This window comes from Sipha flava, unplaced genomic scaffold, assembly GCF_003268045.1.
Source record: "Sipha flava isolate LNK unplaced genomic scaffold, YSA_version1 35a_pilon_pilon, whole genome shotgun sequence".
NCBI classification, from domain to species: domain Eukaryota; kingdom Metazoa; phylum Arthropoda; class Insecta; order Hemiptera; family Aphididae; genus Sipha; species Sipha flava.
Genome location: NW_020273058.1, coordinates 511,425 through 532,496, shown reverse-complemented (window position 1 = coordinate 532,496; position 21,072 = coordinate 511,425). Strand labels below are relative to the sequence as shown.

The window sequence follows — 21,072 nt, the reverse complement described above, 5'->3', positions numbered from 1 at the left end:
TTCGGCGCCACTAGACAATGTAAACGCAGTCATGGTTATTCCACAGACTAAATGAAAATAATTATTTATAGCCTATGGATCTTTCTTGAAAATGTTGTTTGTCTACGTTTTAGATCAATATTGTAGTGTTCACTTTATTGTAAACTCGTTAAAACTATACAGCACAGTGGCGTATATAGGGGGGGTGCCTAGTGGGCTACACCTCCCCCAGAGGTGGATAGGTAGTTATTTTATTACAGGGAAATATTTTAATGGGGCCATCAAAATGAAAAAAAAATTGCTTTTATAAAATATATTATATTTACCCATCCTAATTTAATTTAAATAATTTATCTATAAAAAAAAAATAATAAATTTCCATGAAAAAATTAATGGTGTCGAGGGGGCTACCAACATAATATAGGGCGAGGGCCCAAAAGGAAAATCCCTTTTTCCCTATGGGCCTATCCGCCCCCCCCCTCCGAAATGTTTTAAAAAAACTCAAAAATTATTTTAAACGTATATTATACTCGTAATTTAATGGTGCTTTATGCTTATTTAGAATTTGCGTCAAACGCCAAATTGTTTTGGAATATTCTGTAAATGAAATGTAGATAAGTACCTACTGTGTCTTGTTAGTAATTCTTAGATGTCAGTGATAATTTAACTCTGTCCATAGTAGCCTCTCCCGAAAATATTTTCTACATACGCCTCTGATACAACATACGCTATAATTATTTGGGTAGGTTATTAGCAAGATTCATGTTGGTGATCCATAAATTGCTCGACACCATGGCCGAGACGTAGTGAACTTAGTCAGGCCCCGGTTTCAATTTATCCGTGAATTATTTTAAATTAATAAAACATGATTTCTAACACAATGTTTTAATTCAACCCAGTCAAAGGTGATTCGTAACAAAGCCGTATAAAGAAATATAATAAAAAAAGTTTATAAGTTATACTTCTCAACTATATTTAAATATTATTTTTTTATATTTCTTTATATGACTTTGTTACAATTATAATGATAAACAAGGTACCAAAAATTCTAAAAAAGGGTTTCCCTTAATGGTAGTATAAATGTCTGATTTTTAAATGAAGTTTAGAGTTGGGTAAACTCAAATATTTTTGCAATTCACCCCATTTTACGGAGCTAACCTTCTTTATATTAACACATTAATTATATAATAAAATGACGATAATTTCTTACAATAGGTAATTTTTGGCACGTAGCGTTCAAATAATTTGCCATCCCTGACATAAAGTATATATTATATATAGTATATATATATATATATATATATATATATATATATATATTATATACAGTCGATTTATATAAATGTATAATTTGCAGTCATAATCAATGAGAATTCAAGAACATCTGAGAATGGTTGAATGCATCATCTGATGCTAATTATTTATTATATCTCTACCAATACGAATATCAAAAAGTATTGGTTTTAAATACTGAAATGTATAACCTTTTTTAGTAATTATTGAATCAAAAATATAAATACTTATTGTTACTAAACTTGGGATCTAAAACGTAATAAAATTATAAAATATATTACTAAAACAGATAAATAAATACAATTATAATCATAAAGATATAACGCTGTAAAAGTAGGTAGAACAATTTGTAATTTTTTCACTCACCTTTGAAATGTTGTCAAACAAAACCGACCAAATTGGAAAAAAACTTCCGTCCTTCGAGTTCGAATGAGAAACGAGAAATGTTTAAAAATTCAAACCGCCGTCGCTGAGTGAGCTTTGGCGTTACATTATATCGTCGCACGATCACTATTATTTCAACAAGATTGAATCCACTGTGGAGATTGGTCGATCGACCCGTCAGAATTAGACTCGACGCACTCTCATAGGCTAATGGTCATAATTTTATTATGTAAAACCGTCCATATTTCCGATATTAATCTATTTTTCTTACCAGCTTATAAACTTAAGAATAATACATCATTTGTATAACTGTAAAACGATTGATATCCGGTCAATTAATTTTGGCGTTATTTTGAGCGATTGTGGAGGTTTTCTTTTACAAACAAGTTTTGGGAAAATAACGGTATAATATAAAAGTAGGTAATAGAAGTATAATATAAAATAAACCTTTTTCTTTCTGTGTGTGTGTACACCCATCTGTACTGTAAATAACTTTGTTTAACGACATCGGGAATACTTTTAAATCTTAATCAATTTGGGTCGACAATACAACATCGTATAATGTTCTAGATAACTTTATTTGATTAAAAATCACAATGTATATAATAAGCTTTTAGGAGTTCAATGCTTAAAATCAAAGATCTTTCAAGATTGTGAATAACACTTTACGCTTTCTCGTTTACTATCTTTGTATGATTAATGTTTATGTTTATATTTCTATGTTTCTAAGTCGTCGAAACACCTCGTAAGTAACGGCCTTTAAGCTGAACATTAATGTATGGCCTGGGTAATAAATTTTCTCGGCCTGAATTTTTCTCCCAGGCCGTCCCTGCTCTTACAGTACATTAACACAATAAGTCTTATGAGCGTACGCGATGACCAAAAAAAAAAAAAAAACTATAAAGTCGTTATATGTCGTGCACCTGCGTGTAAGGCGCCGATTGTAATAGCGTTTGCCAATGTGCGCGGTTCCGTCCCATTGTGATATTTTTCAATTTCGAGGAGGGCGTTTTACTTAAGGATGCTAAAGCAGTGACGTAGCTATCATAGGGCGAAGCGGGGCAGTGCCCTGGGGTCCCGGAGCACAAGTGGCACCTTGAACATTTCTGAAACTATACTTCCCTAAAATAATTAACAATGTTGATGGTATTTAACTTTCCTAATCGTACGTGGTGGTTCTAGTAACAATCAGTATTGAAACAGAATAATAATAATACACGCAATATTTGTTTTTCTTTTATAATAGGTACCTCCTAATAAACGGAATTTTCTTTTTATTCTTCACATCTGTTAATTTTCTGGCATTTAATTTTATTTACCATTTCGTAATAAATAACTATTCACATTAAAAAAAAAAAAACAATATAATGTGTAGGTATACCTTGAATTTTCATGTAAGGTTAATATCAGTTTGGGAGCCATACGACACCGGGGCCCTTCCCTGTGTAGCTACGCCACTTTGCTAAGGGATGCGTTCTACTCTTATTTTCATTTTTACTGTGCATACCTTATTACAATGAAATATATCACTGCGTATAGTGCAAAAGTAATTGTTAACATTTAGCAGCAACATTTAGTAAAATATAATTTGATGATATGCAGTTTGTCATCAATGCTGTAAATAAAATCAAAGCTAAATCATTAAATGGTCGATTGTTTCAACAATTATGCCATGAAAATTATGAAGCTTTTGAATGCCTTTTTTACACAACAAAGTTAGGTGGCTTTCAACAGGAAATTGTTTGACATACTTTTATGTATTTAGAACTATAATAGAACTTATACAGCCACTTGATTAACAATTCTACAATGAATTTTAAAAAAGAAGAAATGGATATCGAATATCTATCAGATCATTTTGAAAAATTTAACAAAGTCAACAAACATTTGCATGGTGATAATATCAATTTTATTAAATCCAAGTCTATTATTAGTGCATAAATTTCAAAAATAAGTATTTTTAAAGAAGAAATTAATCATCGAGAATTTAATCATTTTTTTAAAATTATCAAACTTAAAACATATTTTTTAGATTCTGACTTAGAAATATACTATGTTTATAATGGATCTCTAAGGATAATATGTTAACTAGATTTAAAGATATCAAAGATATGATTATACCAAAATGGGTATTAAATCCATTTTTAGATTTTTAGCAGATATAAAAAATATTCAATTCTTCATTATTTGTGGAATTTTCTAAATGACTTTATTGAAAGTGACAGTACCTGTAGCTGTAGTATCGTTTTCGTTCTTTTCAATTTCGTAAAATATGTCATTTATGTTGAAACAAAAAAAATTATGGATTTATAATTTTAGACAAAACTTGAGAGATGAACCAGGGAAGATATAGATAAGGTTTTCATACATTTATAAATATGATAAAATTAGAGTAAAAGAACCATGTGGGAGCGGAATACTCGGCTCTACTGTATACTTAAGTCAGAGTTTGCATTACATTCCCAACTTGTATCTGCCAGTTAAAAGATTATATTATTCCGAGTCTTAAATTTGTCTTAAAGGGTTTCTAGGAGCTGTTTGTAAGTCAATGTCCTGTCTAGTTTTACTCCCAGGTATCTAGGAAAATCGTCATTAGCAATGTGGGTCCCATTCACCATAACTTGTAATTTAATACTAACCTCACGGTTATTAAATTGAATGGCGATAGCTATCGATTTACTGGCATTTAAAATAAGGTACCAAGTTTGAAATATTTTGGAAGTACACACAAGTGTTTATCGGATCACATGCGTGGCAGGCACGACCTCTACTGGTTTCAATATCTTTTTTGCTACGTCCTGTTTCTGGTGTCGTGTGTGGCCCTTGAACCATTCTGGGCGATCAATAAAGTCCTCGGGTGTATGGTTGTCAGATTTTTTTTTTCGCGACGGACGGATTAACGCGTGAAGAACTATAGAAATGGTTGTACGTGTGTCGACCTGCTATGACATTATAATTTTATACACAATACTTTTAAAATTAGGAATTTGTACCGGTACCGAGTGTATAATGTACAAAAATATACTTGTAGTACTTAGACATTTTCTAAGACTACGGTATAGAAAACAAGTTTATATTATATATAATAACATGCAATTAAAACGATGACCAAATAATATTGTTTACCAAAAATATCAATCTACTGGACGGGCTCGGAATATATAGCATGTTTTCTAGTTATTATTATTATTATTATTATTACGGGCTAGGTAACGTTGATGTATTAATTTTATATTAACCAATAGCTGGCGATGACTGGCGTGATAAGTACATAAATAAATTATAAATTATAATATGAAAATAAAAAAATAATTTGATCAGACGATTTGTTATTGAAGGCCACTTATAAGATAAAAATCAGTCAAATGGTTTTAGCAAAATTAATTAAAAAAAAAAAATTAAAAACAAAATAATTATTATTTTAACAAAATATTAATTTATCTCTCAAAAATATTTAATTTCGAGAGTAAAAAAAAGTTTAGTGTAGAATAAGTAATGAAAATATAAATACAATCACATCAAGAAAAAATATGAAAATTCATTATTTCATAAAAAATATTAATAATTTATTATAATTATATTTTTAAAATTCAATGAAAATCGTGTTAATTAATCATATATGTGAAATAACAACAAATCAATTTCACCTTCGTTTATCTTACAGAGTTTTCAAACAAATCGATTTATCACACCACATTTTCTGATCCTGGCGACTCGGGCGTGAAAAACGTGTCACAAGCCTAATATTGATGTCACATATCGATTGACATGAAAAATTTGCAAGAAATCTTTTATGAGTATTAATTTGTAGATTTAAAATAACATTCTAAAGATAATAAGATAAAACCCAGGTTTTGAAGATAGAAAAAAATTTCAAAAGATTCTTCATTTGACCATTTCAGAGAGTACGCGTATACTAGTTTCCTCAATCATTTCAGAAACATCCTGTACATTATATATTATTTTATTATATATGTTTGAACAAATAAAAAAGAAATGTTCAAATAATATTGCGATAATATATCATATTGAACTGCTGTTTTATCTTCGTGTTAAATTTGTCCGTATTTCAAATCCTGAAATTTAAAATACATTGTTAATTGAGGATCTGAGTGCCGGTCAAGTTCCAGTAATGCCGGTTTATCTTTACCATTAACTCTTATGTCTTTGCTAACTTTTAAGATGAGCTTATGCAATTTTAAACACGTATTTAGATCGAAGTAAATAATATCTAAATTGTAGCTAAGTTAGAAATTCATCAATTGATTACACTTAAGTGTAAAGCAACAAAAATAAAAGAGCAGTGGTACTTATGAAGGTAGGAGTAAAGTAAGGTTATGGATTCTTTTGAAAAATTATCTTGTTAATTTTTCACCAATAGGTTTTTTTTTTTTTTTTTGATAGATGAATACGTTATTTAGCTAGTCGATAAAACTCACCCCTAATTCGATGTTTAAAGATTTGCAGAGTATTTCAATTTCAAACTGTATGTTTAACTTTAAACCAGGTTGTTTGTGAAGTTCCGCAAGGCTTCTTAATATGCTTAATGTCCATAAGCTTTTCGGTCTAAACACCTGTTAGTATATAAGAAAAAAGAAAAATTAGAAGTTAGAAAAATAAACAGTTTTAACAATTATTAAATAAAAATTGTTTTATTCAGTCAATACTTTGGTAACTACATTATAAATTTATAAATCTATAATCCTCGATGGAAAAACTAAAGAAATACAGAAATTGAGGTTTAAACTAATTACAAATTAAAAAAATCTAAAAGTGTGTTACTGTGTTAACTACTAAATTAAATTTTTTAAATCAATCTTTTTTCTCGTTAAAATAAAAATACACTATTATTGCTTAGGTTTATTGTAAATAACATTTTAACGATTTCTAACGATATATATATATATATATATATAAATGCATAAACATACTTCGCTTTTGGCACAAGCCATAAGTATCCTGGCGATGAATGGAACAATACACGTAAGTCTTTCGATTCCTTTACAGGCTGCTTTCATTAACAATGAGTTTAGATAGCCATCGTATAACGGTAAGGGTATATTCTCGCCAACGTAATAATGCCCAACCAATGACCGAAATTCTTCAATAGAGCCCTGCTGTTCGTCGTGTTGCTGTCCAACAGTATCTAAAAAGATAAAACGTAATATTATGTGAACTTTTAATTTTGATTATTATTACTAATATCATTGTCATCGTAGTCGATAAAAAAGTTCTACTGACTTGAATATTGTCCATGGTTCTGGACATGACAAGAGCGTTTAGCTTCTCGTTGTTAATTCTATCTAAAAAGTCTGAATACAAATCGTGTAAATTGAATTCAGATCAAACACGTTGCTCGATCAAGTACTCGGAGAACCACGGAATGTATTCGTCCTTTAAAATGTTCTTGATTTCGTCGCACTGAAATACGAGCACAACAATCGATTACAACAATAATGTGCGTACTTAGACGCGTGCACCGAAAATCGTCCGTTCGAGGCCGAACTATGTGCCAGGCATGAAAAATATTCCGATTCGAATGAGTTTCGCTGTACGCGTGATGATAGTCGTTCAAACTGACGAATCGTAATACCTTTTCGCGTAGATTTTTCGCGCTCAGATTGTTTACGATGAACACTATTTTATCTTTGTCGGTCAGGCTCTCCCCAATCTTTTCGAAGTCGAATTCTTCTAGGTTGATCGACCGCGTCTTTACGGCCGGTGATCCTGTGGGCGAGCACAACACGACAGATGACTGTTGGGCACTTGCAGGTCTATCATATGCGCGTTCCGGTGTGTGCTTCCCGTGGTCCTCAATCCACTGCAAACAATTTTCATGAAACGTACAACGTAATTAACGTTCCAAAATCGATGACATGTAAGACCTGTGACGAACACTGTCCACGCAACGAACAGTGCTGATGGTTTGTCATCGGATTTCAACGCAAACTATTACCTCGATTAAATGTCGGAGAAAGCTTTTAAAGTGTGATATGGCGGCTACGCTTCGGAAATACTCTTCGCAATCCTCCCACAAGTGTTCGTAGAATCGGTTTAACGCCGCTACACCGAAATCGAACATTCTTGAGTTGGGTCTACTTTTCAGCGCGTCCATGACCAATTGTAAAGTATTTTTCAAAGTTTCAGGATCGCTAACGAACAAACGTTTTACACAATTTTAATACACGAGGATGTTATTGGCATCTCGAGCGGATTGAATATATAACTATTTAGTTAAAAAATATGCATCAAATACTACTTACGAAATAAGGTTATATTCAATGAGACCGCCGTAAACATTGGCTAACTTCATAAAGATATCATACGAATACCCGGGAAAATGTGTCCGTTCGTCGAGTAATTTAGATATTATGCATGAAAATACTTCCTGTAGAATCAATAACATTTTCGATTTTTTTCAGACCAACAATTGTACGATTTATTGAAGTACCACTAACTACTTGTAGTTATATATTTATTTTAAAATGTATTTATTAACAATTTACTTTAAACATAAGTTAGCAGTGGTAGTTCTCCTTTTCAGAAAAAATGTCGAACATTTTAGCAAGTTTATTTAAAACAAGTTTTTCGGATTTTTAATTAAGTATTATTGTACTCAAAGCCATAAACTAAGTTATTCAAATTTTCCAATATTTATTATAAATTATATTTTTGTGAAATAATTAATTTACTTAATTAATTAATTTAATAAAAATATATTAGTTTTATATAACACCGGTTTATTTAAAACAAAAACATTTTTGTTATATGATAACTTGAATACTATTTAAAATAGAAATACATACAAATTTTATAAATAAACTATCAATTATACAATCAATACCTTATTTCGTCGAATCGAAGAATCATTCAAATCTTTTAAAATCTCCATAAATTCGTCGGATGATAAACAATTGAACGACAAACTCATGACTTTTTTCACATAGTAATGCGCCTCTTCTCGTATATATTTTAGTGCCATTGTATAAAAAGTTCTATTTCGATTATCGATATATTAATCAACTTGAAAACTCTTGTTTCAAACAACTTCAAAAAAACAATTTCAAATAACAATCAAAATTTGACAAGTATATAAATACCGTGCATAAACAATAAAAATCGATAAATAATATACTTAACTAACTAATTGGAAAATGAAATGTTGAAGTAAACCAAAAGAAGAAGACTTAAAATTCGCTTAAAGAATCTGAAATCAAAATATAATTATTTTACACTTATTTATAACATATATGTAAAAATATGCTTGGCAATAATTGGCAAATCAGACGTTTACTGTGCTTATGTTAAAATGCCTTTATCTATAAACCACTGTAGCATAACATATTATTTGGTGTTTGGATAAGTTGGAAAGGACAGTTACAAATTATTGTTTATATTAGGAAGCTAGATATAAGGATGAAGGAAATGAAAGATAGTTTGTCAGGAGATCAAGAGTTAAGGAGAAAATTGATATCAGTTAACCACCTACTCTTATAATTAATAATCCGATTTATATTTTATCAATTTTAAATTTTCATTGAAAATAGTTGTTTACAATCTGTCCATCCCATAGATTATCATCCTAAGAATATTTTATAAAATGTTATGTAAATATAAATAAAAGCAGTTCACCAAGGACATTTTGAAATTTAATTTAATTTTGATGTCATTATTTGGTTAGTTTTTTTTTTTTATTAAATATTAATAACTTTTATAAAAATATATAGTAAGTCTGTAGACTAATTAGTTATAGATAAAGTTTGAGACGTTGCTGGGACAGAAAATGAAGAATGTATCATTGATTGGTAATTTAACGTAGAATCTTTTATAATAGGTTAGTGATTTATGATTTTCTTTTAATCACTTTTCTAAATCATGACTTCTATGAAGTACTATTCTATTATAGAAGGTATACCTGAAGAATATACCAAAGCACATATTCCAAGTATTATATATTTTATTCTTTAAACACTTTAAACACAGTTGACTTCCAGATAGGAAAATATGGAAACAGATTTCACTACGTCCAGCGGATGATGCAATGTATATTCTGCTACAACTTTCTTTTATTAAATATTAAGAACAAAAGTACGATGTAATAATGCAACTAAATGTCATAGATTAAATCGTAATGATGCAATTTTTAACAATCAAATCAATAACCATGCATTTCTATGTATATTATATATTATCCTTGGCGACGGTGTAAATTATTAAAATATTATAAAAAAAAAATATTAAAGCCATCTGCATGAGAATTTTGTAGTATTTTAATATATTACAAATAATTATATATATATATATATATATATATATATATATATATATATATATGTATATGTTATACTAATAAAATGAACATAAATATTAGAATATATTTCAATAGAATTCAACATCGTGTGGAAAGTGTTTTAAACAAATGCATATGATACATTTTGTGGTTTCTGTTATATTTGTTTTAGGATCTTCAATAAACATTTTTATTTATTGCCACTTTTTTATCGGTAAATTACTGAAAAACTCGGTTAACTCATCGCATGTGAAATGTTTAAGTAATTTACTCAATACTACTTAATATACGTTCATCTAAACTGCCAATTATTATTACCGAATCAGCATAAATATTAGTATAAATGTTTTCAAACTGAACTAAAAAATACGACGTACCAAGCAATTAAACTGAAAAGCTTTTAATTCCTTAATTGGAGCACAATATTAATTTTACCAGCCACTGCGGAGAATCGTTTATATGAACGATTATGATATTTGATCGGTGTTACAATTTTATGCAGGGACAGGGTGCTGGGAATTAAATTCTGACTGGAAGATTTAAATTCATCAATTTTATTTTCAATAACTTCAGCACTCCCAATATTTGGAATCTAGTTGCGCCTATGTGTCTAGGGATAAATTATTTTTATATAGCTGTACATCATTTAATTTACCTGCTTGTGACACAAACATTTAAGTTAATGTGTCGAATTAAATTGAATTTTTTATCAAATTTCTTATTGCAATATGCGAACTCCAACATTATGTGATATTTGATAAAAAATATGATCTGATAATTGATAAGGAATTTGCTCATGCGCTATTTCCAGACGCCCATGTACACCGATCAACGGCTACGAGCAACAATATGTCGTTTTGTTTATTTCACAGTCGAAAATCCTTCACGCCGTTCCCGACAGTCACCGGCACGGATTTTTGCGATAGGGCGTATCATTGAAATTAGTAAAACGCGTTGTTGTTACGGATATTCAAATTATAAAAAACGTCTGTAATTATTAAAGTTTAACGAGCAACGTACAATATTACTGAACGTTAGTTGATGTTAGGACTTAGGTCAGTTCTACTCATTATGATTTTTGGTAGCGCTAGTAAGAGTGCCAAGTTGCCGACCGTTTCCGTCCGTCCTACCTACCCGTAGTCTGGTCATGAGTTACATTAATGGTATTAACTAGTTTACAGTTTTTATCATTGAAAGACGGTCAACACTGGGTGTGCCGAAAAAAAACAAGATAAGCATGGACGAGCACTGTGATAAAAAGTCCTTGAATGTTGTTTTATTTTTATATTATATTTTCAATCGTTTGAAATCGGATCGGATATTCGGATCCCTTTAGGATATTTATCCATGTAATAGTCTAGTATTATTAACGTCTAATGTAATCTAGCAGTATTTGAACTGGTCTACGGATATTTTGAAATGCCAGAGTGGGAAAATTGGTTCGAGATTGCCAAACAGTGCAAATATTTACCAGAAAACGATCTGAAGGCAAAGTTCATGAGTGACATTTCACTATCAATCGGTATTAATGTTGTGCGAATTTTTGTTTAGAAATTGTGTCAGATTGTGTGTGATTTGTTAATCGAAGAAGCCAACATCCAGCCAGTCAGTACTCCGGTGACAGTTTGTGGGGATATACATGGACAAGTAAATGTTTTGCATTACACTTCATCGACTCTTGATTATTTTTCTATTCACTCTTGTTGTCCTTTGTTAATCCCTCTTTCCATTAGTTTTATGATCTAGAAGAATTGTTTAGAAATGGAGGTCAAGTTCCGGACACAAACTATGTGTTTATGGGAGATTTTGTGGACCGTGGATACTATAGTTTAGAATCCTTGACTAGACTTCTAACTCTAAAAGCAAAGTGGCCACATCGTATTACATTACTTCGAGGCAATCATGAGTCCAGACAGATCACACAAGTTTACGGATTTTATGGTATTATTATTTATTTATTGTTAACAACATTCTTAAATTTATATTTTTATTTTTATTTGATTTGAGTAACTTCTGTAATACATTAAGGTTAAACATTTGTTTAAGAATTTTTATTAAATAAATTAATTTATCAATTAACTTATAGATCATAGATTTATATTATTTCTGTAGTCATCAGTTAAAAATAATTATGGTTTTAATATTGTACAAATTATAAAAAATGGATAATTATTTACTTGTATTCAGGAAATAATTAATATAAGTTTTATGAAATTTTAAAAACATGATATACTCTATATATTATCATCATATCGTATATATATATAGCATTTTTAAATATGTTAATTTTTAACCATATGGAATCTTAATTATTTTTTTTGTAGTGTCCAGATGAAGAATTTATTTTACAAATAATAGAATAATTCACTTATGGAATTAAATCATTATCCTAACTTTCATCAAAATTATTTTTCAAACATTTCTTTTAAATCTATAAATTTTACCATGCAATTATTTTTTTTTAAAAAAGATAAGACATTGTTTCCATGGTATAATATAATTTTTTATATTCATATGGTAGTAATATAATTTACATACATATAGATTAAGAATTATAATACTAAATAAAGAACTTATTATACAATTTATCTTTTACTACTAAGCATTGGCGTGCGCACAGGAGGGGGGGCTGGGTGGGTCGCAGCACGCCCTGCGGACTCTGGCTTTTTCTTTAATAAATGTATATCTATATTATACAAGATACCAAATATTTTACATTTTACATGAATAAAGTAAAGCCAGTTATTAATCAGACTAATCAGAACTTGCATATAATATAAAAATTGAAGATGTAATTGATATATTCAAAAACCTTACTCCCGTGGACAGAAGAATGGAGTTGTAAATAGTATAATATTATGTAAATAAGAATTTCTTAGATATAAATTGTATAAGTTTAAATAGTATTTATTTTTATATTTGCATATTGAATTAAATAAATAATTTATAAAATTTAAAATATTTAATTATACTAGTAGTCTTTAGTACAAGAATCTTTGGTTCACTTTTTTAAGGGGCCCCCATGCGGACAACGTTTGCGCATGCCTATGCTACTAAGATTAAAAGTATGGTTTAAGTTATAAAACAATTTCCAATGTGATTTTAGATGAAAATGGTTAGTTTTATTTTAATATGTTTGTATATGAAACTAAAAAAATTGAAATGATTAAATATTTTTTTAAATTTCAGATGAATGTATGAATAAATATGGCAATGCAAATGTGTGGAAAGAATGTTGTAAAGTTTTTGATTTACTATCTATTTCTGCGGTATGATCAATTTTTACCATAAGTTTATTACAGAACTCAAGTGTTATAATTTTTTTAAAATTTCAGTTGATAGATGAAGAAGTATTTTGTGTTCATGGTGGTTTATCCCCTGATATTTCTACATTAGACCAAATCAGAGTAATAGAACGCAATCAAGAAATTCCATATAAAGGTAATACAACAATATATTAAAATTTAATTAAAAAACATTTTTCCATATAAGATCTATTTATTATAATAAGGTTATATTTTTTTTATTAATTTAATTTTCTGTAAAATAAATAGATTTTAAATTTTAAAACAGTATATGTTTATTAAACGGATATAAACTATTTATTATTTATATTTTTATAATTTAATTTGAAATTTATTTTATGCTGATGGTTGATTATTATTTCATTTTATAAAACAAAATAGTAATTATTTAAACTTTATTACAGGGGCATTCTGTGATTTAGTATGGTCTGATCCAGAAGATATTGATAAATGGACAATTAGTCCCCGTGGTGCTGGATGGTTATTTGGGTCTAAGATTACTGAAGAATTCATGGAGAAAAATCAATTAGAGTTGATTTGTAGAGCACATCAATTGGTTAATGAAGGTAATAGCTTAATATTCATCTAATAAATAGCTTTGTATTATCATGATGTTATCTAGTATATGAAAATAATAATAAAATGGAGTTAATTGATATTTTGTATGTGAAACAAGGGTGCTTAAATGTTTGATTATGTATGGTAGTTGTCTTATGAAGTATTAAATTGGTATTCTCTTTTTTATGTATTTATTTGCCATATTTATGTATAGTTTTTTCAATGGAATTGTAAAAATAATCAGAGTTATGTATTTGTTTTTGATATGTAACTTTAAAATAACTCTGAGTTACTTACATAGTAGATTAAATTTACTATATTTTTAATATTTTGTATTTTTTCAATTAATTTGAACTTATTAAGAGCTCTACAATACATAAAAATTCTTCTATTTTATGTAAAAGACTGTGATTTATCTTATGAAATCATTATTTAATATTTTTAAATATTAATCAAATTCAAATGTTTTTGGCTTATTCCTTTTTATGTTACCATTTCAGGAATAACTGATAAATGTTTTTCATTAAATAAGTGTTTTTTGAAAATTTAAACAATAACTATTGCAAAAGTTAAAATTTTTGAAATTAGTCATTTATTTTATCTGAATTTTATTTATTATTTTAAACTAGTATACTAAGATATAACTGTTAACAAAAAATTTTAAAATATAAGTATTACATTTTTAATAATATTTAAGCTAAAAAAAATAGTAGGTATTCTTTATAAGTGATGTTATATTAGAATTGCTTACCATACCAAATTGTATTTAATTAACTGGTTTTTAAAAAATCTTGTTTAACATTATATATTATCTGTTAGATTATTATATGCAAAATACTTACTTTCTAATCATATGATTGTAGATAGATGACTGATACTTAATTGAAATGACTGACAGAAAAACTAAAATGTAATCTAAGAAATTTATTTTAAAAATTGCCTTTAATATTTGTAAACTTTGTTAAAAATATTGTATTTTTACTTGATACAGAGAAATAAAACTAATTTCTATGAAAATTTATAAATTAAAGTTTGTTTTAACTAAACATGCTTGTATATATTTTAAATCATGGGCGTTCTCCTCACGAAGGTGACATGGGGAATGGATCCCCCCATGGCTTTTTTTTTTTTTAGGTAAGATGGATTTTCATGATTAATTAATAAGTGATATTTAATTTTTTGATGAAAATTATACAAATAAATATTTTTTTGACTAGTTATAATTTTCAATTGGAATATGTAATTGGTATACAAATAACAGATTACAGACCATGGTTACAGATTTATATCTGTAATCTAATATTATATTAATGTAAAGTGTAAACAATAAATAAGTCTCAATATACAAGTGATAACATATTTGTGTTAATCAATTGTTTTTAGCAATTTTTTTAGGGTATTGATGAATTACTACTGACTTGTATTTTTATTTTTGATCAAAATGAAACAAAATAATTAAAGTATACTACATTTTTTTTAAAAAAAATAGTTGGTTCCTCCTACAAGTAGTATTGATATAGAAAAAGTGTAGGTGAAATTCTCTGAACAGTCTGATGTAAATTGTTGTATGTTGTTTTTGTATAAAAAATGGGGTGTGGGGGTTTGGTCTCCACGGCTCACCTTATAATGCATTTTCATATCTCCCCTCCTCAATAAAAAATACTGAGAACGCCTCTGTTATAAGTACGTATAAATGTTATTTGAAATTATTATTTTATTTTACAGGGTATAAATACATGTTTAATGACAAACTTGTTACGATATGGTCAGCACCTAACTACTGTTATCGATGTGGTAATGTAGCATCAATAATGGAATTTTCTTCTGTTCACAATCGTAAACCAATATTGTTTAATGCCGTTCCTGATGATCAACGAGTTATTCCAGATAAGGCTGCTACACCTTACTTTTTGTGATAAGTGAAATATTTAATGATACTTATTAAAAAATATTGATTAATGATAAAATACCAATTGTTGGAACTATGATTTATATTTTTAAACACTAAGCACTTAATTTACAAATTTGTCTATCCCCAAAACTCATTAAAATTAATTATTTTTAAAATACCGTGTTTCATTGATTTATTTTTTCATGGAAATGTTGGCTTCAATTAATTTTAATTTACCTTATATTTTTATGTTTGATAATATAATTTATTTCTAAAAGTTCAATGCATGATACAATAATTAATTTAAAATACAGCTTTATGGTGTATTGGTATTATTTAAAGTATTATGGTGATAATGATAATAATTGTATTATAAATATTTATTACGATTATGTTTTTATACATTACATTTTACAAACTAATTTAAAGATTATTTGTGTTATGACAATAAAGTATTTTTAAATTATTTACTCTTATCTTCTAAAATGTTAAAACATCAAAACTATGATTGTTAAATCTTAAAAAATGCTTATGCAGACTAATATTTTTAAAAATGTTTAAAAATAAAAAAAATATATTGAACTTATTGTAGGTTTTTAACATTATATGTCAAAACCATCAAAAAGAAATTTCATTAGCCTTGAACTAATTACTTATTTAAAAGAGAAATTTTATTAAGTAATAAAATTATATTTAAAACCAAACCATGGATAAAAAATGTTTTAGTAAAAATCGAGATCATTAAAACATTAGGCGAAAATATACTAAGTTTTAAAATAACAAACTAATAGCAATTTTTTCATATATTTTACAATCTAAGTATCCTTAGTATGTATGATTACGTATGATTTTAAGAATTCTTTTACAAATTGCATTATTTAATGCCTTCAGTATACTTATATTAAATCAAGAAATATGTAGCTATATATTATAAAGGGCTTTGATACTACCATAGATTATACAATAGATCTATTCTATAATCAATGGTACTACTACGTGGTATATACATACATATATGGTACAACTGCTATTTTTTTTAAAAAATAAATATATTTTTATTAATTTTATCAAAAATAAGATGTATTACCACAATACATTTTTTTGAATTGTGGATTAATTATTGAGTAATGAACATAGGTATGCAATATAATTATATATATTTTTATGTTTGATTTTTCTTCAGAATTTTTAACTAGACTGTTTTTTGGGATTGCCCACAAATTAAGAGTAAAAGTATTTAAAAAAAAAAAAAATGTAAAGTGCTTTAAACGACTTGTGTCATATTAATTTCGTGTTTCAGTTTTTATCGAATGTTTTTGTCTCTTGCTGATTGGTTTTCTTTGATAAATATTTACAAGCATATCTTTTCTTACCATAAATCGTATAATAAAAAAAATAAAATATGGATAATTGTGAAGATATAATTATTTGGTTATCAATTAACGCGAGGTGTTTTTTTTTTCTCTACGCGACCCCGTGTTCAGAAAAACTGAACAATAAGCGAGATAAGTGGGTCGAACCGAGAGCAAACGACGGGCGTGCTAGCATCAGCCCACACCCAACCAACGACCACCTCAGAATATTGATTAAACAGGGTTTCAATTCTTCAAGGTCGGATATCATTGTAACTAGGTCATTTATGCTTTTCCGTGCGTATATTCTTCAGGCTAAGAATTGTTTACTAGTCGCAAACGGTTTTCACTTATTTTAATTCATTGCACCTAAGGAAAAAAAAAAAAAACTGCTTGCGTTTCATAAACCAACGGGCTTTTTATTTTCACACAAATATACTGTTCAGAACTTGTAAGCTACTCCTATTTCAACGGGTGTTTCTTTCGTTCTGGATAGATGTTTTGGAAAATAACTGTCGTGTGCACAAACAAATAAACCGCCGGTCGCATAGCGGATATGCGGCACGTGCGACGGACAATAATTGCCGTGTTCCTAATCCGTTGAATGATTTCGCTTTCACTCTTGTTCGTATCTAAGCGCGATAAAACCATCAGATCCGTCCGTAACCTAATTGGATCTCTAGAACTACCTCCTATGCACGCACCGCCTCCGTCCGACGGTGTTCAGAAAGCCGTTCGACCGACGGGGAATTAGTCACAGGCTTGGCGCTAGAACAATGACCGATTCGCGTGCAATCGCTATCGTTGGGATCCGCGCGCGGGCACGTTAATGTTATACCGCGGTCGTGATCATTGTAGGTAACGCACGCGCGTTCGTCACCGTTGCAACGTTGTTGGTGCAAAAGTTCCGTTTCCCTTCCCCAACTGCTCCTCTACCCCGCCCGCTCGTCGGAAATGTGCGCAAAGGTGCGCGGATAACGAATGCGTTACGAGCACGTCTGCGTAAATAGAACTCCAAACACTGTTTGCACTATTATAGTGTTCACGGGCACAGATGTGCGGCGACGGCATATTACGTAGTGACTGCGCGCGGCGACACGCGTATACAGAGTGCGCATAACTGATGATTAATGCGATTTCAGATTTTATTAACTCTAGCTAGTCACTCGCCGTCGAAATCGAAACCGAAATCAACACCGTCAAACCCGATCGATGCTCGACGTTGCGCGTGAACAATGTACAGCGCGACGACGCCGCGCGGCAAATTTCTTCTCCACGTACAACGTTGTCAGTGGCGCATCTACGGGGGTGGATTTGTGGGATAGATCCCCCCCCCCGTGGGCCGAGAGTTAAAAAATTTTTTTTTGCAACCAATTCAATTTTTGCATGCACAATTTAAATAAAAACTATTTTTTTATTATCTCGTAACCAAGAAGGATACACTGGCAAACGTTAGTATCTAACTTCATATCAGATTACGGATATACACCTCGTACTTATATCATGACCCGGGATACAGCCATAGAGTAATGGCACAGTCATCAAGAAAATTAAATTTTATTTTGTAAATGTAGTAGAAAAAAGCTTATAATACCTACACATATTATGTACGAAAATATTTTATATCCCCTCCCCATGATAAAATCCTAGATACGCCACTGAACGTTATAGGATCTACTGCGCAGGAAGAATTATTCTAAGGTTTTTTATCAACTACGCACTTTGTTTAAATAAGCCCATCAAAATAGAACTATGATCTCAAAATATACTGTCAAATTATTGTTAAAAATGATAAAATGTGTAGCTTCTATGTGAAGTAATTTAAAATGTAATGTATTTAAAAGATATAAAACAATTTACATTCGTGTTCAAAGTATTTTTTTTAATATTTTTTAATAAATTTCCTTTTTACTATGTTTATAAATCACAATGTAATGTATGAAATAACCCTAAACAACATTGGATTAAAAATCATTTACGCAAAAGTTTATTATCAAGTGCGCATCTACCTTTTCCAAGTACACAAAATAAGCCCTGCTACTGCGCGACGTTTTCGGCGTTGTATTTTTAACGGGGACTGACTTTTGATCATTTTCAATGGACGCCCGATCCCCGACCGTAAGACTTCGTGCAGTACAGCATACCGGTACTATACAATTTCGCGCACAACGTACGATACGAATTAATGCCACTCCTACTCGTCGAGTAAAAACTGCAAACGCGTACGGAAAACGCAAATTTCGTTCGCCGGCTCCCTGTACATGTACAGGGAAATCATGTATAATATATACGTCGCATCCATATCGAGTTATTGTACGTTTCACGAAATGGAACCGCGGTTTCTCCGCTTCACGTAATTACATAATATGGATAATATTTCGTGAAATGGATACCTAAACCATCGTCGACGGAACTTCTCCCGTCATTTGGATGTCCATGCAGCAAAAATTAAAAAAAAAAAAAAATTTGATTTCTATATATCATAATATATTATTATTAGGGCGCGGATCTTTATGTTATTACATAATTTTATTGGATGTAAATTTCTCAATTCCGATTAAAAATAAGCACGTTCCATAATACCCTGAATAATATGAGCCATTTTTTACTTTACATATTTTCACACGTTTTCGATGTAAATACATTTTTTTTAATATTTCACATTTTCATACCATTTCAATACAGTATTTCATTTACAATTATTTTATTGGAATTAAATGAAAGAAGATATTTCAAATCTTGATTCAGATACTACAATCGCTTTTACTTTTGATATTATGTAAAATAATAACTTGCAAAATAATTTAGCATATATTCCCATAATTTTTTTTTCTGGATAAAATAATAAAAAGTTAGAAACATTAAATCTAACAATAATTGAGAGTCTCGCTTTAGTGGAAAATGCAGAAATTCAATGAAATTAAGTACAAAGAGAATTCAAGTTGGAGACTCTGTTGTAATCCCGGTTCCAAAGGTGGATAAAGGTCCTGCAAACCCAGTTGACGTTATTGGCGTAGTGATCACCCAGAAAAATAAACTTAACCATTTAGGAACTGAACATGGCATACTAAAAGGTTGGTATGATTCTGGTAATATATAACCAGCCACATCAAATTTCATTGACATCGAGCAAGTGAATAAGACAAAATAAATGTCTTTAAGAGAAATTGTATCTTCTTTAGCTGGAGGTCAAGGTATTTTTAGCTGGTATTGTAAAGGCAAATGTTAAACTAAAAAATATGTGCTTATTTTAAAGATAATTTAAAATGTAATTCTCGTTATCATAACTCACAAGCTTGTCTAAATAAATAATAGTTTATATTAAAGTGTTATAATATTATAATATATGTAAAACATTTACTTAGAAATAATAATTTAATTTAATTTTTAGGAATAAATTTAATATATATAAATTAAAGTTTTTTTTAAATTTTTGCTGTATGGGCATCCAAATGACGGAACAAGTTCCGTCGATTATGGTTTTAGGTATTCATTTTACGAAATATTATCCAAATTGTGTGATTACGTGAAGTGGAGAAACCGCGGTTCCATTTCGCGAAATGGATTTAAAAGTTGTTCGTTTCGGGAAACGTACAATACGCGATATGGATGTTTCATATACACTTACGCGAACCGCGGCTAGAGTCGAAAACCGATTTTTTTTTCACGTTGTTAAAGCAGTCCGACCCGACAATGTTCAAAGAGCTTCGTGATATAGGGTTGCCGTACGTCACGGTTGTGCCGGGGCCTATCCCGTTCTCGTGACCTACATCCTGAATAGACGTCTCGGGACGCACAAATGTGCCGGAACGAAGTTTTAAGCAAAGAAAATATCGATTTTAACAACTTTGTTGATAATTGGTTATGGACACGAACGCGCAGTGACCGGCAAAAAAGAGATTTTATATTTTAATTGTACGTTTTAGGCTCTGCTGTGTATCGTATTAGATAATGATGCTCGGACGCGTTTTGATAAAACGCCAGTACGGTGATGAAATCTCTTGAAACGTATATACACTT

General features: G+C 29.6%; 2 protein-coding genes across 2 annotated transcripts; one reads left to right on the top strand and one right to left on the bottom strand.

Annotated features, from left to right (window-relative positions):
* Positions 1-5,270: 5,270 nt before the first annotated feature.
* Positions 5,271-8,863, bottom strand: LOC112687733 (CCR4-NOT transcription complex subunit 1-like). The gene is made up of 8 exons (XM_025560623.1): positions 8,501-8,863; positions 7,920-8,044; positions 7,613-7,808; positions 7,250-7,477; positions 6,898-7,077; positions 6,588-6,802; positions 6,096-6,230; positions 5,271-5,732 (listed from the first exon to the last, which is right to left on the bottom strand). The coding sequence occupies exons 1-5, from the start codon at positions 8,636-8,638 to the stop codon at positions 7,000-7,002; spliced, it is 765 nt and encodes a 254-aa protein (XP_025416408.1). The 5' UTR covers positions 8,639-8,863; the 3' UTR covers positions 5,271-5,732; positions 6,096-6,230; positions 6,588-6,802; positions 6,898-6,999.
* A 2,367-nt stretch (positions 8,864-11,230) lies between these two features.
* Positions 11,231-15,776, top strand: LOC112687732 (serine/threonine-protein phosphatase 6 catalytic subunit). The gene is made up of 7 exons (XM_025560622.1): positions 11,231-11,434; positions 11,498-11,593; positions 11,680-11,887; positions 13,136-13,215; positions 13,282-13,387; positions 13,656-13,817; positions 15,535-15,776. Exons 1-7 carry the CDS (start codon positions 11,366-11,368, stop codon positions 15,723-15,725), a joined length of 912 nt encoding a protein of 303 aa, XP_025416407.1. The 5' UTR covers positions 11,231-11,365; the 3' UTR covers positions 15,726-15,776.
* Positions 15,777-21,072: the final 5,296 nt, after the last annotated feature.